Raw genomic sequence first — 24,691 nt, 5'->3', positions numbered from 1 at the left:
CTCCTGACCTCAGGTGATCCACCGGCCTCAGCCTCCCAAAGTGTTGGGATTACAGGCATGAGCCACTGCACCTGACTTTATTTATTTTAAATTTTTCTTTTTTTAATAGAGACAGGGTCTCACTATGTTGCCCAGGCTGGTATCAAGCTCCTAGACTCAAACGATCCTTCTGCCTCCGCCTCCCAAAGTACTGGGATTACAGGCATGAGCCACTGCACCCAGCCCATGACCACTCTTTCCAGTGGCCTTTTCTCCACTTTTTGATAACAAATTTTAATGAGTAACCAATATTCTGTGTCATTGAGACTTGCTGAGGTTCTTGGAAGGCTGATTTTCTATTAATAATAGAGTGATAGGCCAGATGCAATGGCTCACACCTGTAATCCCAGCACTTTGGGAGGCCGAGGCATGTGGGTCACTTGACCCCAGGAGTTCAAAACCAGCCTGGGTAACGTGTGGCAAAACCCCGTCTCTACAAAAAATAGCCGGGCATGGTGGTGTGCACCTGTAGTCCTAGCTACTCGGGAGGCTGAAGTGGGAGGATCACCTAGTCTGGGAGCTCACAACTGAAGTGAACCATGATTACCACCGTACTCCAGCCTGGGTGACAAGAGTGAGATGCTGTCTCAAAGAAGCAAAATTAGATGATAATTTTCTTTTTCTTTTACCTTCTGTTTCTCCTCCTCCCCCTTTTCCTCCTTCTCTTTTCCCTCTTTCTCTCACACTTTAACATCTCTGGAACTGGGAATCGTCTCCCATTGGGATACATCTTACTACTGTGATATTTCACAATAAATGAACAATTCTTAACAAACAATTTTGGCAGCATTTTTTTTTAAGACAAGGTCTCACTCTGTCACCTAGGCTGGAGTGCACTGGTAAGATAATGGCTCACTGTAGCCTCTTCCTCGCTGGCTAAAGTGATCCTCCCACCCCAGCCCCCCAAGTAGCTGGGACCACAGGCACACAGCACCACGCCTGGCTAGTTTTTGTATTTTTTGTAAAGATGGGATTTTGCCATGTTGTCCAGGCTGGTCTCGAATTCGTGGGCTCAAGCAATCCATCCACCTCGGCTTCCCAAAGTGTGGGGATTATAGGTGTGAGCCAGCGCACTTGGCCTCCATTTTTTCTTTTTCAGTGGAACATAAAGTAGTGGTGCATCTTATAATCAGTAGTATATTCGTTTTGAGGAAATACATATTTTTAAATACATAGCATGACTTTTCATCCTACCCCATTCCCTGTTTGGAATGCCTCTTTTCTGTCTCTTTCATTGTGTTCTTATGTCATTCAAGACCTTGAGGTCTTTATAAAGTTATTTTAAAATAAAAAATTTTCCATCCTGGCTCTTCTAGTACCTAGCACAATACTTTGTTGGATACAGAATATTATTTAATTAACAATTGATGGGAGCTAAATGATAAGAACTTATGAACACAAAGAAGGAAACAACAGACACAGGCGTCTACTTGAGTGGGGAGGGTGGGAGGAGGGAGAGGAGCAGAAAAGATAACTATTGGGTACTGGGCTTAATACCTGGATGTTGAAATAATATGTGCAACAAACCCCCATGACACGTGTTTACCTATGTAACAAACCTTCACATGTATCCCCAAACTGAAAATAAAAGTTAAAAAAAAAAAAAAGAAATTCTGAAACATCAAAAAAATCAAAGGAAGAATCTATGTATAATCATAGCACAGGCTTTGACATATTTATATTAGTGAACAATTATTTAGCTTCTTGGTCAAAGGAGAATACTTAACATTTACATTAGTTAAGATTATTTTGGATAGAAAGAACAGAAGCCAATGCTTTCTACCTTTAGCAAGTTAGATAACTTATTGAATGGATGCTGAAGCATCTGATGATCAAGGAAGAGCCGAAGCAATGAAACAAAGTAATTAGAAACTATAGGCCATGTGCAGTGGTTCACACCTATAATCCCAGCACTTTTGGAATCTGAGGCAGGCAGGCTGCTTGAGCTCAGGAGTTCAAAACCAGCCTCAGTAACATGGCGAAACCCCATCTCTACAAAAAAACAGAACAATTAGCTGGGTGTGGTGACATGCGCCTATAGTTCCAGCTACTTGGTAGTCTGAGATGGGAGGATCGCTTGAGCCCGGGAGGTTGAGGCTGCAGTGAGTGAGATTATGCTGCTGCACTCCAGTCTGGGTGACAGAGTGAGACCCTGTCTCCAAATAAAATAAAAGATAAGATAGACCCTGTCTCCAAATAAAATAAGATAAAATAAATTGTGAAGGAAATGAAAAGAGTAGTATAATAAAGAATTATAGAGAGTGGTATTTAGAAAGTAGAAAAAGACGTCAACTTTTAGGTTGAGAGTTAAGAATGAGTGGGAGGCAAATGTACTGGTGAAGGGTCTGGGAGAAGAGTATTTCAGGGAGAAGGAAACAACAGGCCTAGAGTGAGAATGAGCTTGCAGTTAACTAAAAGGATCATAAAGAGTTAGTTGGGAAGAATGCCACCTCAAGGCAAGAGAGACATGCAGGGACCATACCTTTTTTTTTGTTTTGTTTTGAGATGGAGTCTTGCTTTGTCACCCAGGATGGAGTGCAATGGTGCAATCTCGGCTCACTGCAACCTCTGCCTCCCGGGTTCAAGTGATACTCCTGCCTCAGCCTCCTGAGTAGCTGGGATTACAGGTGCCCACCACCACACTTGGCTAATTTTTTTGTATTTTTAGTAGAGACAAGGTTTCACCCTGTTGGCCAGGCAGGTCTCGAACTCCTGACCCCAGGTGATCCGCCTGCCTTGGCCTCCCAAATTGTTGGGATTACAGGCATGAGCCACCGCGCCCAGCCGGGGCCATACCTTTATATGCTAACATGTACTGTGTATTTGTGATGTTCTGATACTATTGTAAGCACCACTTCTTGAGCAGTGTAAATTATTATGCCATACTGACTCACTGAATAGTGAGAGTTTGGATTTTATTTGAAGATACATTGGAAAGCCATGGAACTATTAAGCAATGCCATGATCCATTTTACATTTTTAAAGATTACGGTGGCTAATGTGTACATAGTTGATGAGAGAGGGACAACAGAGGATATAGAAAAAAATACTAGTGGCTTATACTAGTCCAGGTAAGAGGCAAAGTTATCTTGGACTATGGGTGGTGGAGATTAAGTGCAGTGGACAGTTTTGAGATATATTTTAGAAGTCTTTTGTTGATTGCTTGGATAAGGGGAGAGTTGGGGATGAGGGAAAAAGAGAGGAGCAAGACAAGAGAGGACTAAAGAATTGAAGAGATAATGTGTAAATATTTTGCCAAGTTATTTGTCAGTAAAGGGAAGCAGAGCTGTTTTTAACAGCTTATTTCTTATTTCTGTAATTTTTTCAGTGGCATTTTTTCTCTCTCCTACCCCATTCCCTCCACCACCTCCCCATTCTTGGAATCAAATATATTTTTATTCTAGTCTCTCTCTCCAGATTCCAACACCTTTTTCTCATCCCACACTTGACAGATGCAGGAGGAAAGCTAGTGTAAAAAGTAGGCTAGCATCCTCAGCAATTCTGCCCTTTTCCATCAAGATGTTCCTTGCTAAATCAATCCTTGCTATATCAAAGCAAAATTATTTTGTTTTATAAGTAAAGGTGTAATTCTTAAAGTAATATTATTCTAATGAAGTCAGTCTGTATATGTGTGTATTGTGGAGTTTGGGGTGATGGCTATATGTATTTTTATCTCTAAAGTCTTAATGTGCTTTATTGTTATTATTATTACTATTTTAAGGCAGATTCTCTGCCACCCAGGCTGGAGTGCAGTGGCACAATCTCAGCTCACTGCAGCCTCTGCCTCCTGGGTTCAAGTGAGTCTCGTGCCTCAGCTTCCTGAGTAGCTAGAATTACAGGCTAGTGATAATTATTCATTAAGAAATAGTAAGCAAGATATCATAATTATGTGTTTTCATTTTTCCAAATTCGTTTTTTAAAAAAGAAAGTGACAAGATACTTAGGCCCTAAACTGGCTGACACTTTCAGTCTTTTCTCTTACTGGGCAACAGAATGGTACAACAATAAATAGCTGCCCAAAGAGCAAGTAAACTTGTACTAGATCTATTTGGACAGAGGTTGGATGTCCTCTTTTAATGGAAGTTGTCAGTGGTTCCTTTGTCAATGGGAGGTTGGACTATTACACCGTCAGTCTCTTCCAACATTGATGATTCTCTGGTCTTGTATGTTGAGACTTTTCCTACCTAGTGACATAGCCTCTACTGTGATGGGCGTCTGTTTTATCTTTCAATTCTTCAAATTTATAGTATGCTATATATGACAGGCAGTGTGTTACGATGCAAGGGTATATTTAAACAAATAAGATACAGTCAACCATTAAGGAAATAGGAAATTACTATAAGGTTGATGCATACAATAATAGAAATAACAAGAAGGTGTTAATCTGAATTATAAGAAGTGGAAGGACCTAACCAAGCCAGGTAGGGGCTTGTCAAAAAAAAAAAAAAAAAAAAGTCTAGCTTCCCTGAAGAGGTTAACTCCTGAGCTGACTCTTTAAAGATGAGTAGACTTTAACCAGACATGCACAGGTAATGGTATTTCTTTCTGGGCAGAGGGAGGAACGTATACAGAGGCTGTGAAAGAGGGCATGCTTTGTTTGGAAAACTTAAGTAGTTTAGGGTAGCTGGAGGTTAGCATGTGAATGGAGGTTAGCATGTGAGAGAAGCCAGATGAAGGACTGTGTTTGCCATGCATTTGGACTTTGTCTTGAAGGTGGTGTGAAGCAATTGAAGGGTTTTAAACAGAGTGGATACATGGTCAGATTTGTGTTTTAGAACATATTGGTATGGAGCTCTGTTAGAGGCAAAGAGACTAAAATACTCGAGTATCACTTATACTTGAGTATTTTGGTCTCTTTGCCTCTGCAGAGCTCCATCCCAATATGTCTCTAAATTGTTTAAAGCAATAATTTAAAGAAAAATGTCTCAGGATAGTAGGACTGGAATAGTTGGGGAGAGGGATGAATTCAAGAGCTACTAAGGAGGTAAAATCAGTCCGGGTAAAATCAGGCCAGAGAAAGGCTGAGTGCAGGGATGATTTTCAGGTGTCTGGCTTGGCCAAGTAGGTAGATGAGTAGTTGTCTTTGCTAAGACGAAGAAATTAAGAAGAAAGGAATCATAACAGGGTTTTTTGTTTGTTTTTTTTGGTGGGTTTTGTTTTTGTTTTTGTTTTTGTTTTGGCCTCGGGCTAATTTGGAGAGTGCCAACTTGAGTAAGGATATAGGTTTTTCATTTTATTATACTTGTATTTGTGTATGTTTTTGTTTTTTATGTTTATTTATTTATTTACTTAATTTCTTTTTGAGACATAGTCTCGCTCTGTTGCCCAGGCTAGAGTGCAGTGGCACAATCTCGGCCTACTGCAACCTCTGCCTCCCGGGTTCAAGTGATTCTTCTGTCTCAGCCTCCTGAGTAGCTGGGATTACAGGTGCGTGCCACCATGCCCAACTGATTTTTGTATTTTTTGTAGAGACGGGGTTTTACCGTGTTGGCCAGGCTGGTCTCAAATTCAAATTCCTGACCTCGTGATCCACCTGCCTCGGCCTCCCAAAGTGCTGGGATTACACACGTGAGCCACTGTGCCCAGCCCATGTATGTTTTTAAAATGTGATATAAAAGAGTATAACAGGATGTATTTCCTTTTTTTTTTTTTTTTTGACAGAGTTTCTCTCTTTTGCCTAGGCTGGAGTGAAGTGGCACGATCTTGGCTCACTGCAACCTCTGCCCCCCAGGTTCAAGTGATTCTCCTGCCTCAGCCTCCCGAGTAGCTGAGATTACAGGTGCATGCCACCATGCCTGGCTAATTTTTGTATTTTTGGTAGAGATGGGGTTTCACCATGTTGGCCAGGCTGGTTTCGAACTCTTGACCTCAGGTGATCCACCTGCCTTGGCCTCCCAAAGTGCTAGAATTACAGGCGTGAGCCACTGTGCCTGGCAACAGAATGTATTTTCAAGGAAGGTTATGGAATTCTTTTTGGAAGTCTTGTACATTAAGGTAGACCTTCATTTAGGTAGTTTAGGAATGAGTGATCTGCTTAAATTCATTTTTAGAAAATCCAGAGGTTTTTACGTTGCCAGTCCTCTGTCAGAATTTTTACCTTTTAAGATATATGGTAAGATTGGCTTGTTTGTGCAAACTAGCTAATTTGGTGATAGTTCTGCTGTGGCATTATGGATTTTAAAATACAAAATGACTTTCCTCAGTATGCAAACTTTGATTTCCAAGTCTTTCATTGGTGACATGTGGGAATTGATGTTCAATCCATTGCTATTTAACACTCCTGACAGAAAGGACAGCTCCTTTTTATAGCTTTGTCACATCATTTTCTTGAGTTAAGATCACTTTTAGGCTGGTTGAGGTGCTTACATCCTTCATGGAAAGAATGAGACATGCTTCTTAATAGAAAATGGGAGGTATTAGTTTAAGATTTTGAGATTTTACTCTGCAAGGGGGTACTTATTATGTTTATTTGTTGTTTTTTTGAATGTTCTATTATTTCTTATCAGTTCAGTCTCCTTTCTCTGTAGTTTTGTGATTTCTACTGCACCTTTGACAGCATTCAAGAGGTAACTCTTCCAGTAACACAGTAAAGAACTGACCATAACACTTTTTTTTTTTTTTTTTTCTTTTTTGAGATGGAGTCTTGCCCTGTCGCCCAGGCTGGAGTGCAGTGGCGCGATCTCGGCTCACTGCAACCTCCACCTTCCAGGTTCAAGCAATTCTCCTGTCTCAGCCTCCCGAGTAGCTGGGATTACAGACATGCACCACCATGCCTGACTGATTTTTGTATTTTTAGTAGAGATGGAGTTTCGCTATGTTAGCCAGGCTGGTCTCCAACTCCTGACCTCAAGTGATCCACCTGCCTTGGCCTCCCAAAGTGCTGGGATTACAGGGGTGAGCCGGCCAACACTTTTTAGTTACAGAGTTGATAATGAAACTTGTACCTTTGTCTTTTTTTTTTTTTTTAACGTTACTATAATGATTATCGATATGGAAAGGCATTCTGATGTCACACTGCTTGCAAGAAATTCTTCTGGCCGGGTATGGTGGCTCACGCCTGTAATTCCAGCACTTAGAGAGGCCAAGGCGGGAGGATTGCTTTCACTCAGCAGTTTCAGACCAGCCTGAACAACATAGTGAGAACTTATCTCTACTTAAAAGAAAAAAAAAAAAGCCATGTGTGGTAGCACATGTCTCTGTAGTCCCAGCTACTTGGGAGACTGAGGTGGGAGGATTGCTTGAGCCAGGGAGATAAAGGTTGCAATGAGCTGTGATCACGCCACTACACTCCAGCCTTAGTGACAGAGTGACACTATCTGGAAAAAAAATGTTTTTTCTCTATATTTAGTCCTAGTAGCACATTTTTTTTCTTTAAGTGTGCTTATTTATTTATTTACTTATTTTTGAGACACAGTCTCACTCTATCTCCCAGGCTGTGTGATCTCGGCTCACTGCAACCTCCACCTCTTGAGTTCAAGTGATTCTCCTGCCTCAGCCTCCTGAGTAGCTGGGATTACAGGTGTGCACCACCACACCTGGCTAATTTTTGTAGTTTTAGTAGAGGCAGGGTTTTGCCGTGTTGGCCAGGCTGGTCTTGAACTCCTGACCTCAAGTGATCTACCCACCTCAGCCTCCCAAAGTGTTGGGATTACAGGCATGAGCCATTGCACCTGGCTTTAAGTGTGTTTAAAGAAAACTTTATTTTATTCTTCATGACATCTTTTATAAAAACATGATTGTAATCACTGCTTTGTTTAGTGTTTTCTAATAATGAGCCAAAAAGATTCCTAAATTTTAGTGTTTCAGAATGATTTTTTTTCTTAATAACCATAAAAGTTTTTAGAAACTGTTAGCAGTCTATATTTTGGTCTACATGTACAAATTTCCATTTTCAGGTGTTGGAATGAATTTGAGAGGTAGATGGATAGGGAGAATTTCTCATTGGTTTATTATAACTAAAGTTCTTGAAAATTCTTAGGATAGTATGTCTTTAAATCCTACTAGAAGTTATTGTTGTTCTTACAAGGACTGGTATTGTAGTTGTCTTTTCAAAAAGTAAAATGATTTGTTTGTTTGAACTTAGTGTTACTCTAAGAGGAAGTGTTCTAATCATTCATTTTCCCTTTACACTGTGCTTACATAATAATTATATATTGCTTAGATAAAAGCCAAAACCTTTAATTTTGGACATCAGATTTTTGGCTAGTATGGTAATCCAAAGTTTAAATATGTAAGAAGGTAATATTTCTTTTAATTTTTTTTTTCCTCTGTCTTCAGGCTGTAAAAATTAAAATGAACAAACTACGGCAAAGTTTTAGGAGAAAGAAGGATGTTTATGTTCCAGAGGCCAGTCGTCCACATCAGTGGCAGACAGATGAAGAAGGTGTTCGCACTGGAAAATGTAGCTTCCCGGTTAAGGTAAGAGCTGATGTATCTATAAGTCTGTATGTGGAAAAGAACTGATGATCTAGTGTATATGAAGTCTCATTAATAAGGACAATTAAGAGAACCCTCCAAAAAACAAATCCCTTCACACTCTGCTTCAATGATAGAATTAAAAGAGAAAGAATGGAAAATAATGAGAAAGAAAACAAGATAGATTTTAATTGGGGAGTTTTGTTTTTATATTTAAATATGAATTTCTCTATATAATGTGGAGTCAGTACAAATATTCTGATAAGAATACTAATCCTGAAATACCTAAAGACCCTGAATTATCAGGACTCAAATTTTCAGTGGAATATGCTTACTAACTGGTGAAGCTGAGGGAGTGGAAGTCAGCTCTCTTAAATACAAGTCTTGTGTATTTTAGAAATCCTTAAATGAGAAGAGTTAAATCAAAGGGAGTTTTCCTTAATGGTACAGAGGTCATTTAAACTAATGCCTTCATTTGTAAGATCAGAAAGTGGAAACTCACAGAGGTTAAGAACATAGTGAAGATCCTGAGAAGGCAGTGATGTACAGGTGCTTTTCTTTGTATTGCTTGAGACAGGTCATATTTTTGTGAAATGAAAGAAATATGTATGTTATTTACTATTTAGTAAAAAGAAGCAATATATTATGTAATCACAGTGTGAGATGTATTAAATGTGGGGGCAAAAAAATAGAACTAGACCAAATGCCAAATGTTAATATCTTAAAGGAAAAATTGTAGTTTGATATAAAATGTTAATTTTTTTCTCTATTTACTATTTACTATATATTCCTTTTTATTTTTTTTTGAGACAGAGTCTGTCTCCATAGCACAGGCTGGAGTGCAGTGGCATGATCTTGACTCACTGCAACCTCCACCTCCTGGGTTCAAGCGATTCTCCTGCCTATGCCTCCTGAGTAGCTGGGATTACAGGCATGCCCCACCACACCCGGCTAATTTTTGTATTTTTAGTAGAGATGGGGTTTTTCACCGTGTTGGCCAAGCTGGCCTTGAACTCCTGACTTCAGGCGATCCTCCCGCCTCAGCTCCCAAAGTGCTGGGATTACAGGCCTGAGCCACTGCACCCAGCCTATTCCCTATATATTCTTTTTTTTTTTTTTTGAGATGGAGTCTTGCTGTGTCACCCAGGCTGGAGTCAGTGGCGCCATCTCGGCTCACTGCAACGTCCGCCTCCTGGGTTCAAGCGATTCTCCTGTCTCAGCTTCCCGAGTATCTGGGACTACAGGCGTGCACCACCACGCCCAGCTAATTTTTTTTGTATTTTTATTAGAAACAGGGTTTCACCACATTGACCAGCTGGTCTTGAACTCCTGACCTCAAGTGATCTGCCTGCTTCAGCTTCCCAAAATGCTGGGATTACAGACATGAGCCACCACACCTGGCCTAGATATTCTTATAAGTGTAAATATTCTTATGATTTTCTTCCTCCTTTTTACTGCCTCAGTACCATTGATTGAAATATGGACTAAAGCTTCTGAAGGGGAAAAAAAATCTTCCATATGACAGGAAAAGTGATTCTTAAATATACAGGTTAGAGAAATACATGGCTTTTTAAATGCACTAATTTTTCCACAGTCTTTTAATAACTAGGAGTTTTCCTAATCACTTAGCTTTGTTTACTTAACTCATTTGCTGAAACTTTTTATAGAAATAATAAATATTTTAATTTAAAATGTTTAATATGACATTAAATTATGAGAAAAAATCCTACTTCTCTTACATAAAAATGAACACTTTTTTTTTCTGTATTATCTCCCCCACCATACAGTTGACTTACTTTGGCTATATAAGTTGAGTATCACGTATGTAGAAGGAGGCACGTTGGTTGCTTGGAGTATAAATTACAACCTCTTAGGGAGGCAGTTTGGAAATATCTGTTAAGATTTTATTCATTTATTTTATTTATTTTTTATTTTGAGATGGAGTCTCGCTCTGTTGCAAAGGCTGGAGTGACGAGATCTCGGCTCACTGCAACCTCCGCCTCCTGGGTTCAAACAATTGTCCTACCTCAGCCTGCCGAGTAGCTGGGATTACAGGCATGCACCACTATGTCTGGCTAATTTTTGTATTTTTAGTAGAGACAGGGTTTTGCCATGTTGGTCAGGCTGGTCTCAAACTCCTGACCTCAGGTGATCTACCCACCTTGGCCTCCCAAAGTGCTGGGATTACAGACCTGAGCCACCACGCCTGGCCTGTATGAAGATTTTAAATGCACTTTTCATTTGACCAGCAATTTTACATTTAAGAATTGCATTTAAGTACGTTTATAGATATATTGGCATAAGTGGTCATCCTAAGATTTGTAATATCAAAAATTTGGAAACAACTTAAATTCCAATCATTCTGGAATTGGTTAAAGAAACTGTGACAGGCCAGGCACAGTGGCTCACGCCTGTAATCCCAGCACTTTGGGGTGCCGAGGCGGGCGGATCACTTGAGGTCAGGAGTTCGAGACCACCCTGACCAACATGGAGAAATCCCTTCTTTATTAAAAATACAAAAAAATTAGCTGGGCATGGTAGCGCTTGCCTGTAATCCCAGCTACTCGGGAAGCTGAGGCAGGAGAATCGCTTGAACCTGGGAGGTGGGGGTGGCAGCGAGCCGAGATTGTGCCAGTGCACTCCAGCCTGGGCAACAAGAGCGAGACTCTGTCTCAAAAAAAAAAAAAGAAAAAGAAAAAGAAACTGTGACATCCATTAAGTTGAATTCTTTGCAGTTTATTTTTTTAAAGTAAGGTAGATCTATATTATGTATTTAATAAATATTTTTTGAACATCTGTCATATGCCAGGTGTATGCTAGGTGGTAAGCAAAAGAGACATAGTTTTTGTTCTTGTGGAGTTTACAGTCTTCTTATGAGGGAAACAGACTTTAATTAGATATTTGCATTAACAATATATTATTACAGGGCAGGCACGGTAGCTCATGCCTGTAATCCCAGCACTTTGGGAGGCCAGGGCGGGTGGATCACGAGGTCAGGAGATCGAGACCATCCTGGCTAACACGGTGAAACCCCGTCTCTACTAAAAATACAAAAAAAAAAAATTAACTGGGCGTGGTGGCGGGCGCCTGTAATCCCAGCTACTCGGGAGGCTGAGGCAGGAGAATCGTGTGAACCAGGGAGGCGAAGCTTGCAGTGAGCCAAGATTGCGCCACTGCACTCCAGCCTGGGCGACAGAGGGAGACTGTCTCAAAAAAAAAAAAAAAAGAAAAAAAAAAAATATATATATTATTACAACCCAAGGTAAATACTTTTAAGAAAGGAAATCTGGTTCTGTAAGAACATGTAAGAAAAAAACTTGATCCTAGACTATAGGATCAGAGTAAGGCTTCTCTGCGAAAGTAAAGTTTGACCTGATATTTGAAGATTGAGTGGGAATGAATTAGATGAAAAGGTGAATAGAGCATTAGAAAATTATGGAAAGCATGTATATGTAGGCACTGGGTGACAAGAGGAAAGAATGATAAAGGAAAACTGTAATGCAGAAAGTTGTATGAGATAACCCTGTAGGAAAAAGCAGGGCAGGGCTTTGTATCCATACTAAGGATTTTAGACATGGGAAGCCATTAAATCGTTTGTTCTTTTCATTATTTATTAAGGTAGAGTACATATAACATAAAATTAATCCTTTTAAGCATTTTATTTTATTTTATTTTTATTTTATTTTTTGAGACGGAGTCTTGCTCTGTCACCCAGGCTGGAGTGCAGTGGCGCCATCTCGGCTCACTGCAAGCTCCACCTCCTGGGTTCAAGCCATTGTCCTGCCTCAGCCTCCCGAGTAGCTGGGACTACACACGCCTGCCACCACACCTGGCTAATTTTTTGTATTTTTAGTAGAGACGGGGTTTCACCGTGTCAGCCAGGTTGGTCTCGATCTCCTGACCTCGTGATCCACCCATCTCAGCCTCCCAAAGTGCTGGGATTACAGTCGTGAGCCACTGCGCCTGGCCCCTTGTAAGCATTTTTAAGTGTACAGTTAGTTCAACGGTATTAAGTATACTCATATTGGTGTGCAGTTATCACCACCAGTCATCTCCAGAACTTTTTCATCTTCCCAAACTCTGTAAATAGTTTTTTTAAAGCAAGAATGTGGTATCAGAAAAGCATTTTTTGTGTTAAGTATCTTACTTATTTAATTAAATTAATTAATTAATTAGTTTATGAGATGGAGTCTTGCTCTGTTGCCAGGCTGGAGCGCAGTGGCGCGATCTCAGCTCACTGCAGCCTCTGCTCACTGCAACCTCCGCCTCTAGGGTTCAAATGATGCTCCTGCCTTAGCCTCCCGAGTAGCTAGGACTGTAGGCACATGGCAGGGATTCACCATGTTGGTCAGGATGGTCTCGATCTCTTGACCTTGTGATCCTCCTGCCTCAGTCTCCTAAAGTCCTGGGATTGCAGGCATGAGCCACCGTGCCCGGCCATCTTATTTATTTTAAAAATGTATGTATTTATAGATTTAGGAAGTATAAGTGCAGATTCCTTCCATGTGTGTATCGCATAGTGGTGAAGTCTGGGCTTTTAGTGTACCTGTCACCCAAATAGTGGACGTTGTATTCAACTGGTAATTTTTCAATCCTCAGCCAACTCCAACCCAGAAAAGCACTTTGAAAAAATGACTTTGGCTGCAGTGTAGTTTGGAAGTAGCCCATGCTAGATACAAGGAGCCTAGCAAAATATTATCACAGTAATTCAAAGGATAGATAATGGTAGGTTAAACTAGGGTGGTGACTGTGAAGATGAAGAGAAACGAAATAAATTGATCGATAATTAAGAGGTAAAGTTAGGCTGTGCATGGTGGCTCACACCTGTAATCGCAACACTTTGGGAGGCCAAGGTGGGAGGGTTACTCGAGCCCAAGAGTTCGAGATCAGCCTGGGTAACACAGGGAGACCCCATCTCTACCAAAAAAAAAAAGCTAGATGTGGTAGTACACACCTGTCGTCTGAGCTACACAGGAGGCTGAGGTGGGAAGGTCACTTGAGCCCAGTGAGCCATGATTACACCACTACACTCCAGCCTAGGGAACAGAGCGAGACCCTGTCTCAAAAAAAAAAAAAAAAAAGTAGGTAAAGGTAATAGAAATTGGAGATGAACTGAATCTAAGGAATGAAAAAGAGTAGTATTAAAAATGATACAGGCTGGGCACAGTGGCTCATGCCTGTAATCCCAGCACTTCAGGAGGCTGAGGCAGGTGGATCATTTGAGGTAAGGAGTTCGAGACCAGTCTGGGCAACATGGTGAAACCCCATCTCTAATAAAAATACAAAAACTAGCCAGGCATGGTGGTACATGCCTGTAACCCCAGCTACTCTGGAGGCTGAGGCAGGAGAATTGCTTGAACCCGGGAGGCAGAGGTTGCAGTGAGCCGAGATCGTGCCACTGCACTCCAGCCTGGGTGATAGAGCGAGACTCCATCTCAAAAAAAAAAAAAAAAAAAAAATGACACCTAGTTTCATATTGCCCTGAGCAGAGATGATGATTATTGACATAGGAAACACTGACTTCAGTGTGTGTGTGTATGTATGTATGTATGTATGTATGTATGTATGTATGTATGTGAGACAGAGCCTCACTCTCGCCCAGGCTGGAGTGCAGTGGTGCGACCACGCCTCACTGCTTCTGGGTTCAAGTGATTCTCATGTCTCAACCTCTCAAGTAGCCGAGATTACAGGTACCTGCCACCATGCCCAGCTAGTTTTTTTTTTTTTTAGACGGAGTCTCGCTCTGTTCCCCAGGCTGGAGTGCAGTGGCGCGATCTTGGCCCACTGCAAGCTCCTCCTCCCAGGTTCACGCGATTCTCCTGCCTCAGCCTCCCAAGTAGCTGGGACTACAGGCGCCTGCCACCACGCCTGGCTAATTTTTTGTATTTACAGTAGAGATGGGGTTTCACCGTGTTAGCCAGGATGGTCTCGATCTCCTGGCCTCATGATCCACCCGTCTTGGCCTCCCAAAGTGCTGGGATTACAGGTGTGAGCCACCACACCCAGCCACCTTTTTTTTTTTTTTTTTTTTTGAGATGGAGTTTCGCTCTTGTTGCCCAGGCTGGAGTGCAATGGCACAATCTCGGCTCACTGCAGCCTCTGCCTCCCAGGTTCAAGCGATTCTCCTGCCTCAACCTCCTAAGTAGCTGGGATTACAGGCGCCTGCCACTATGCCCAGCTAATTTTGTATTTTTAGTAGAGATGGGGTTTCACCATGTTGGCCAGGCCGATCATGAACTTCTGACCTCAGGTGATCCGCCCATCTTGGCCTCTCAAAGTGCTGGGATTACAGGTATGAGCCACTGTGCCCGGCCTAATTTTTGTGTTTTTAGCTGAGTCGGTGTTTCTCCATGTTGGCCAGGCTGGTCTTGAACTCCTGACCTCAACCTGACCTCAGGTGATCTGCCCATCTTGGCCTCCCAAAGTGCTGGGATTACAGGCATGAGCCAGTGTGCCTGGTTCCAGTGTATTTGTTATTAAGTGATAAGGGCAAGCTGCAGAACTATGTATATAGTATGGTTTTGTTGGGTTAAAAGAAAAAAATATATGATTATTGTGTTTAAGAAATATTAAGACACAAATAACTGCAGAAGGAATATGGAAGATTGGAGATATTTTACTTTTTAGCCTATGTCCTTTGGAACTAGTGACATTTCTTGTGAGCATATATCCTATTTATAATTTTTTTTAACACTTCATTCACAGATTCTGAGATGTTTGTATACAGTGTTGAAATAATTGAAGTAAAGTTAATTGAAGCACTTCTTCTAATCAGCTGTGAAATCTATGGCTTTTAAGTATGTTGTGTGAGATGAATAAGTTTTGATATCTTTCAGTGTAATTCTCACTTGTCATAAAATCAGCTAGATGGGATATGCTTTAGAGCAGTGGTCCCCAGCCTTTTTGGCACCAGAGACTGGTTTCGTGGAAGATAATTTTTTCATGGCCTGGGGTTAGGGGGCTGGGGCAGGTGATTTTGAGATGAAACTGTTCCACTTCAGGCATTAGATTCTCATAAGGAGCGCACAACCTAAATCCCTCATGTGGGTAGTTCACAATAGAGTTTGCGTTCCTATGAGGATCTAATGCTGCCACTGATGTGATAAGGAGGTGGAGCTCAGGCAGTAACGCTTGCTCGCCCTTCGCTCACCTCCTGCCGTGTGACCCAGTTCCTAACAGGCCACCCACCAGTATGGGACTATGGCCCCCGGTGTTGGGGACCTCTGCTTTAGAGACTGTGCAGGGAGGGCAGCTTATTTAGAGTGTGTTTTGTTTTGTCCTTTCCAAATGGCTTTTTAAAATCCTTTCTGTAGGACATTCAGTGTCTCTGCTATGTTGTGTCATCCCTTCTCTTCCTTCCCTACGTCACTCCTTCCCTCCCCAACTCATACACTTATATACAACTGACTCCCAGAGTACATAGGAGAATCAGAATTTGGAATGTTTTTTCCATATTCTCGAGGTAGATGCATTTCCTCAGTCAGATATAGCAGGGCAAAAGATGCCTCATTCTGCCTTGCCTTAGAGACTGGTGAGCTTGGAATACAAGGTTTTCCATGGAGGCAACTGGTAGGGTGTTTGGGGCACTCACTAAGGAATAACAAATTTGGGAGTAGAGAAAATGAGTTCCTTTTGAAGTTGCTATGGTACATGCACATGCAGATCCTCACTGACCAAGAAAGCACCCTGAGTTTTGATATGGGGGTTACAAATATATTTTAGTGAGTAGGTAAATTTACAGATGCCAGATCCTTGAATGATGCAGACTGACTGTACATAAATTAAAGTTGTGGGTGGGTGAGATTGCCTAGGGAAAGAGAAAAGATGGCCTAGAACAAACCCTTGAAGAATAGCAACATAGAGGGGACAGGCAGTGAAACAGCCTTGTTCAAAGGAGAGTAAGAGTGAATTGCCAAAGAGATCAAAGGGAAACCTGGAGAATATGGTCTTAGCAACCAAAGTTTCAACATAGGAGAAAGTGGTCAAATGTTGTAAAGAGATCAAGTGAGAAGTGAAACCTCATTAGATTAAAAACTTGAAAGTCTTGGTGACTTGGATGATAATGACAGCACTTACAGTGCAATCCTGAGTATAGAATCCAGATTGAGGAGTGAATGGATGCAAAATAAGGAAGGAGACAACAAATCTAATTCAAGCTTGTCTGAAAATGTTGTATAAGGATGGGGGAGGGGTGGAAGGGAAGAATTACATGGGGCATAAAGAAACTTGGTGGTGGTGGCTATGTTTATTGTTGATTGTGGTAATGGTTTCTCAGGTATATACATATTTGAAAAACTCAGCAAATTGTAGAGTTTAAATATGTACAGTTTCTTATATAAATTATATTTCAGTAAAGCTGTTAAAATTTTTTGAATGAAAGTTTATCTTCAAAAGGCAGAGTAGTAGCAAAGATAATGTGAGGTTAAGGAACATGTGAGTGTGGAGGGGGTTAAAACCAGATTTATTAGAGACAATTTGCATACCATGAAATGTACTCATTTAAAGTGAATAAGTCTCAGCTACTTGGGAGGCTGAAGTGGGAGGATCACTTGAGCCTGGAAGGTAGAGGCTGCAGTGATCACGCCACTGCACCCCAGCCTTGATGGCAAAGCAAGACCCCGTCTCTAAAAAATAAAAAACAAAGTTAATAAATCACCTGTGATTTCCTTTTGTGTTTTGTTATTAAGATGGGAACTACTTGAGCATAATTAAATGCTTTTTACAAAGAAGCATGTAGAGAACGGATTAGTTTTAAAATGAAGGAAGAATGCTGCTTCTATTTTAACAGGAGCAAAGGTGGAAAATAGGCTGGAAATTCACCTCAGTTTGTGGTATTAGTGGCTTGAGATTGATGGAATTTTGTTCTGAAGACTTATTTTCTCAAGGAAATAGGAAGTGAAGACAGATGTAGGCGAGTGAGTAGAGAAGTTGAGGAACTGGATTTTGAGGACAATGGAATAGCTAGAGAATAGGAGAGAGAAGCTTATAGAAACATGAACCATTACTAGACAATAACAAAGTGCAACTGCAGCTGGTTTGATCTTCACTGTGTATATTTAAATATATTAGTATCTATATAATTGGTAACAGTAATGATTAATTAAAGGAGGTTTCAGAGCTTGTCTTGCAATTCTATCTGCTGGTATAACAGAGATAAATTTTTTTTTTTGAGACAGAGTTTCGCTCTTGTTGCCCAGGCTGGAGTGCAATGGTGCAGTCTTGGCTCACCGCAACCTCCGCCTCCCAGGTGTTCAAGCAATTCTCCTGCCTCAGCCTCCCGAGTAGTTGGGATTACAGACATGTCACCACACCCAGCTAATTTTGTATTTTTAGTAGAGACGGGGGTTTCTCCATGTTGGTCAGGCTGGTCTTGAACTCCTGACCTCAGGTGATCCGCTCGCCTTGGCCTCCCAAAGTGCTTGGGTTACAGGCGTGAGCCACTGCACCTGGCCTACAGAGATAATTTTTTTAATGGAGAAGGGATTTTAATGTAACAAATGAAATATTACCCATAGGAAACTTAATCTAGTGCTTCTCAAAGTGAGATCCCAGGACTTTTTCAAGGGTTCTAAGCCGAATATTAAATCACAACATGCCACTCTTCTCACTAAATTTCTTTGTTTTGGAAAATATAGTTATTTTTCATTAGAAATATGTTATTCAAGTTACCACACAACGGAGTTAATTATTTGAAAATGAATTAAATATCTTTATTTTTTTATTTTTTTATTTTTTTGAGATGAAGTCTCGCTCTTGTCCCCCAGGGCAGAGTACACTGGTGCGATCTCCGCTCAATGCAACCTCCGCCTCCAGGGTTCAAGTGATTGTCCTGCCTCAGCCTCCTGAGTAGCTGAGATTACAGGTGCCTGCCACCACACCCAGCTAATTTTTGTATTTTTAGTAGAGCTGGAGTTTTACCATAGGTCTCGAACTCCTGACCTCAGATGATCCACCCCACCTCAGCCTCCCAAAGTGCTGGGATTACAGGCTTGAGCCACTGTGCCCAGCCAAATGTTCTTATTTTTAATTTCTACTACAGCAATTATTAGTAGCTATAACTGACGTAAACAAAAAACTCCTTGGGATCCTCAATGTAATTAAGTCCTGAGACCAAAAATTTCGAGAACTATTGATTTTTAAAAATCTTCTATTTTAGGTTCAGGAGTACAGGTGCAGGTTTGTTACACAGGTAAATTGCATGTCACTGGGGTTTGGTGTCCAAATGCTTTCATCACCCAGGTAGTGAGCATGGTACCTGATAGGTAGTTTTTCGACCATCACCTTCCCACCTCAAGTAGGCTCCGGAGTCTGTTGTTCCCCATCTTTGTATCCATGTGTATTCACTGTTTAGCTCCCACTTACAAGCGAGAACATGCGGTATTTGGTTTTCTGTTCCTGTGTTAATTCGCTAGGATAATGACTTCCAGCTGCATCCATGTTGCTGCAAAAGACATAATTTCAGGTCTTTTAATGACTTCATTGTTTTCCATGGTATATACATACCACATTTTCTTTTTCCAGTCCACCACTGATGGGCATCTACATTGATTCCATATCTTTGCTATTGTGAATAGTGCTGTGATGAACATAAAAGTGCATGTGTATTTTTGGTAGAACAATTTGTATTCCCTCGGGTATATACCCAGTAATGGGATTGCTGGATTTAAACAGTATGCTTCATCAATTAAAGTAATATACTAAGAATCTACCTGTAATTGTCTACTAACATTTTTTAATGCTGGTATTATTTTTGGTTGTTAATAAATTGGTAGAATCCTAGCTAGTCCTTTAACTTGTAATTAAAATCTTACTTACCAGATTATGTAGAACATATGGCTTGCTGAAGTGGATCTTCTACTGGGTAAATTCTAGAGGTCATTCTTCAAATTTGGAGAGATAGAGATTAAGGGGCTGAATGTAGAATTCATACTTATGTTATTTGGTCTCATTATTTTAACTCACTGTTAAATAAGATGGAAGGGCTTTCCTATCCCTTTGGTTTAGGGATAGAAAGCACTTATTCAGTTGTTACTAGGAATTGTGCCAACATGTATAAATAGGATAGACCAGATGGAGAATTGAGCATATGGATGCTAGAAATGCATGTGTTTACCACTTAAACCAACATTTTGCTCTATTAAATGATTTGCCAAATGGTTTTGGAGACCACACCTTTCTGAGATAAGGACTGCCATTGTGCTAGAAATTAGAACAGATAGTATTTTTAGTATTTTAATAACAAGCATTTCTTATTTTGTGTGTAGCCATGTACCCATAGCACAGAAAGTAGAGCTCTTATTATTTCAGTATTTCTCAGAGGCAAGTTCCTGATCCAGTGGCTGACCTACCATGTAAAATGTAATAACCTGTGATTTCAGAAGATTTTGGTGCAAAGTATTATGCCAAATTAGAAGTAGCTGAATATAATTTATCAAGCTAAAAGCAAAGATGCACAAAATAAAAAGTAAAGTGGGAAAATAATCATAGACTGAAATTTTAAATTTTTATTATACAAATAAACTTGAAAACATGGATAAAGTTGGTAATACTCTTAGGTTATATAAATGACAAAAACTGATTCTAAAACAAATTGAAAATATAGATAGAACAATTCATATAGAAGAAATACCATGAGATATTAAAGAGGTACCTTATCTTCTATCCCCAACGTAGGCAACCCCCAACCCCTAACATAGGCACCGGGCCCAGATCATTTCACATGAATACTATTAAAGCTTTACTAAAAAGACAAAATTGATGCTTTATCTGTTTCCTAAAGCTTTATAAGTTTCTTTTATAAGCCTATAAATTCTTTTTACATATGTAGTATTTCAAAACTTGATAGCATCCAAAAAGGAGACTACAGGCTAAATTAATTTAGAGATATCAACACAAAGCTCTTGATAAAATATTAACAAACGGAAACCAGCAACCCAATTAAAGAATATGTACCTTCACTCATTAGTATCGAATGACAGAATAAAGGAGCAAATGTTTTTTATATTAGGGTAAGGCAGCCCGTTACATACATACACACAGAGACTTCCCACTAATTCCCACTGACTAGGATTGGAATAAAATGCTCAAGCCATAGTTGTGAGGAAAGCTAAGGAAGCGATTACTTTGTATTTTCAGCCTGTACCATCAAGGGAGGTAGGTTCTTCCAGCAGAGAAGCTGGTTGAAAGAATGCCTGTCATGTAGGCAACTAACAATGTCAACCATAGTTACTATATCATATTTATTCTTCTTAAATATCTATCCTTTCTGTCCTCTTGTTCATTTTCCTGCTGCCACTACTTTAGTCAGGTCTTTATCTTTTTTTCCCCCTTAGACCATTACAAGAACTCTACTATTCTTGCTTCCAATCTGTCTCTCCTCCAAACTGTTATCTCAGTGTTGTAGGAGTGATCTTCCTAATTGCAGATATGGTCTTGTCACTTACCTACCTCATGTTCTTCAGTGGCTCTGTAATAAAATCCTAGACCGGTATCTAGAACACTTTATAAGCATATACTTTGGTGGTCAGGCACAGAGGCTCACACTTGTAATCTCAGCACTTTGGGAGGCCAAGGCAGGAGGATCACTTGAGCCCAGGAGTTTGAAGCCTGGGCAACATAGGGAGACTCCATCTTTACAAAAAAAAAAAAAAAAACAGAAAAAATTAGCCAGACATGGTGGCATGTGACTGTGGTCTCAGCTACTCAGGAGGCTGAGGTAAGGAGGTAAAGGCCGCAGTAAGCCACGATCGCATCACTGCACTCCTGACTGGGTGAGAGTAAGAACCTGTCTCAAAGCAAACAAAGCATACACTTTTAAGCTATACAACTTGAGTTTGAATTTGGGCTTTGCTCTTATTAGCTGTGTACAAATGTTCTGAGAGTTGAGTGAGTAAATACAGTACATTAAAAACACAGCACTGCCTGGTACGTGATGAGTGCACAATAAATGTTAGTTGCTGCTGCTGCTGTTGTTATTGGTTAGATGCCAACTGAATACTGAAGTTTTTATCTGCATGTTTTTTCCTTCATTGAATTTTTAATACTAGAAATTAAATATCTTCTCTTGAATGTTGGCCTGAAGCTTTTGATAGATGTTTGGTACCTGACTGATATGCATTGACCACACCAACCTGTTCTAGTATTAAAAATTCCGTTGTTTATCCCAGATAGGACATTTTCCAGTGCTTATAATTTTATTGCCTGTGTGACAGTCTTCTGCACCTACAATAATGTTTCATTTCAAAGCTGCCTCACAGTGTAACTTTTTGGAAGATAACTGTGTGTGACAAGTAGTGATCCAAACTTAATGTCAGCCATGTGTAGTACCAATGAAATAAATCAAGTAAGGTTACAGTTGGTTGAGCAGATACATTGTCTTCATAGCTAAATTTGCTGGCATGCTGGCAAACATCACAATTTGTTCTTCTGCCTGAAACAGTACAAATTTAAAGAAATGGGGCCAGGGACAGTGGCTTACGCCTGTAATCCCAGCACTTTGGGAGGCCGAGGCGGGAGGATCACTTGGGCCCAGGGGTTTGAGACCAGCCTGCAATATAGTGAGACCTTGTCTCTCTAAAACAAATTTTTTTTTTAATTTAAAGAAACATCTTTGCATCAGAGCAATGAGATATTTGAGAGAAGTTCAACTTCATTTAGTAACTCTTAAGGACTTATTTTCTTTGTGGCCTAGTATGCAGTAAGATTTCTGTTACATGATGTTGTAAGGGAATAGTTGGAATATCTGATTATTTGAAGGTAGGATTTGAACTCTAGTAGCTTAGCTCTAGAGCGTTCTCTCCCTAAGTACTATATTGTGGTTTTATAATATAAAACTATCACTCATGACAGTTTAAAAATTGTTTATTAAAACAATGTTGAACATAATTTAAACTTTAAAATATTTTTTAATCAAAGTAATATAAGCTTGTGGTTACAAAACAACAGGCATGGTAACCTGTAATCCCAGATACTCTGGAGGCTGAGGCAAAAGGATTGTTTGATGCCAGAAGTTCGAGGCTGTAGGGGTCTGTGATCCTACCTGTACTATACTTCAGCCTCAGCAACACAGCAGACCTCATCAATCAATCAATCAACACTTTTCCTACCCCATTTCCATTCTGTAGTGACACTTTTAACCATTTTTGTTTGTGCTTTTACCATTGGTAATGTTTTAATTTTAAAAAAATAATACAGTTTTACTGACTACTCTTAATTTACCCATTTTTCTACTGTTCTTTAAAAAGAAAGGATGACTTAACACACACATCCTTCTACCTTTGACCCTTTTCCACTTAGATTTTTGGAATTAAATTATTATTTTTAGTTCTACTGTTGGTATCCTATACTCATAAATTTATTGTTCCATTAACTTTAGGTAGTATATCTTGATTCCCCACCATGTAAAATAAAAATACTAAAACCCCTTACTCTCTTACCTTCAAACTTACATCTGCTGTTTTCCTTTTATTTGTAACATTATGTAGGTCAGTGTATTAGTCCATTCATACACTGCTATAAAGAAATACCTAAGATGGGTAATTTATAAAGGAAAGAGGTTTAATTGACTCACAGTTCCACATGGCTGGGGAGGCCTCGGGAAACTTACAATCATGGTGGAAGGCAAAGGGAAAGCAAGGACCATCTTCACATGGCGTCAGGAGAGAGAAGCTCAGTGCGAGCACAGGAAAAAGACTGCCACTTTTAAAACCATCAGATCTCATGAGACTCACTATCACGAGAACAGCATGGGGGAAACTGCCGCCATAATCCAGTCACCTCCTCCCATCAGGTTCCTCCTGTGACACATGGCGATTTCAATTCAAGATGAGATTTCATTGGGGACACAGAGCCAAACCATATCAGTCATTTGCATTGTCCTATAGCCATTAATTAAATCTCTCATTCTGTGTCTTGAGTTTATTGTAAAAGTTTTCATTATTATGACTTTTAATATTGTTTAGTATAGAGCTAAGTAATGTGCTACATTTTCTTCTCTATGAGACCAGTAATTCATTGATGTATTTAGCAGATATTTATGGAGTCTGCTGTGTACCAGGCAATGTTCTAAGTACTGCAAATACAGCAAACAACAAAGCAGAGAACAGACAAAATCCTTGCACCATGCTTACATCCTAGTGGGTATTAGACTATGAATAAGTAAATATGTAAAGTATCTGGTATGTTCAAAGGGAATTAGGGTTGTGAGACAAGGCCTGTGAGACAGGCACACTGGGGGAGGGGACAGCCTGAGGTAAACAGCCACTGGGCCAGGTGGCGCAGTTTGCCTGGGGTGGGGTTGGTGTTTGGGCATCAGTGGATGTCCCCACTGCTCGTTTGTCAGGTGGGGAAGCTGAGGCCCATGGGACATGAGGTCACTGGGCTACTGTCGGCCAACCAAAGTAAGTCTCTGTCTTCGTAATCTACTATTCTCAAGGTTGGAAAGCTTGTTTACACATAGGAGGCAGCAAGGAACTGCAGAAACTGGCAGCCAGGGCCGAGCATCCTGCCAGTGAGAGGCCAAGTGTGTAGTCAGATAGCTAAACAATCACTTCTATAACATTTGGCCTCAAATGGCCAGAGCCTGATCAGTAACTGCCAGCGTCCCTAATCTCTGTCCCTGCTTCCAACTCTGGACCAACCAGAGAAAGCCAAGTGTGTCCCCCCCCACCACCTCCACCCCCAGCTAGTCACATAGGATGCTCTGCCTTGAGTGTCTGTCACCAACTTCCCCAGGCCAGCAGCCTCCATCTAGACACTCCTGGAGCCTGCCCTGTGAAGGTTTTCCACTCTTCTGCCTGCCCTTGAGTTTCTACCAAACTAACCTCATTGCTAGCAAGCTCTGAATAAATAGCCTTTGGCAGTTCTAAAAAACAAACAAACAAACCAAAAATGATAGGGATTGGGCGGGGAGGGTTAAGTATGAAGGGACTGTGTGGTGCAGGGGTTACAATTTAAAATAGAATGGTTAATGGCTGGGCACAGTGGCTCACGCTTGTAATCCCAACACTTTGGGAGGCTGAGGTAGGAGGATCACTTGAAACCAGGAGTGAGACCAGCTTGGGCAACATAGCAAGACCCCATCTCTATTTAAAACCAAAAAACAAAGACAAAAAATCGGATGGTTAGGAAATCCCTCACTGAAAAAGTAACTTTTGAGCAAAGACACAAAGAAAGTGAGAAAGCAAGCATTTCAGGTTGCCTGAGGGAAGTTGGTTGTAAACAGAAGGAATGGCAAGTA

General features: G+C 40.5%; 1 protein-coding gene across 31 annotated transcripts in view; it reads left to right on the top strand.

Moving 5' to 3' along the window:
* NUMB (NUMB endocytic adaptor protein) overlaps nucleotides 1-24,691 on the top strand; it is a 194,792-nt gene that overhangs the window by 102,640 nt on the left and 67,461 nt on the right. For all 31 annotated transcript variants that reach the window (XM_063651810.1, XM_063651806.1, XM_063651800.1 and 28 more), the window contains one exon: nucleotides 8,317-8,457. In XM_063651810.1, the coding sequence (XP_063507880.1) occupies nucleotides 8,332-8,457 (126 nt within the window). In that variant the 5' untranslated portion in view covers nucleotides 8,317-8,331. The remainder of the gene's footprint in view (nucleotides 1-8,316; nucleotides 8,458-24,691) is intronic.

This window comes from Pongo pygmaeus, chromosome 15 (genome assembly GCF_028885625.2).
Source record: "Pongo pygmaeus isolate AG05252 chromosome 15, NHGRI_mPonPyg2-v2.0_pri, whole genome shotgun sequence".
Classification (NCBI taxonomy): domain Eukaryota; kingdom Metazoa; phylum Chordata; class Mammalia; order Primates; family Hominidae; genus Pongo; species Pongo pygmaeus.
This window is presented reverse-complemented; position numbering and strand designations above follow the sequence as displayed.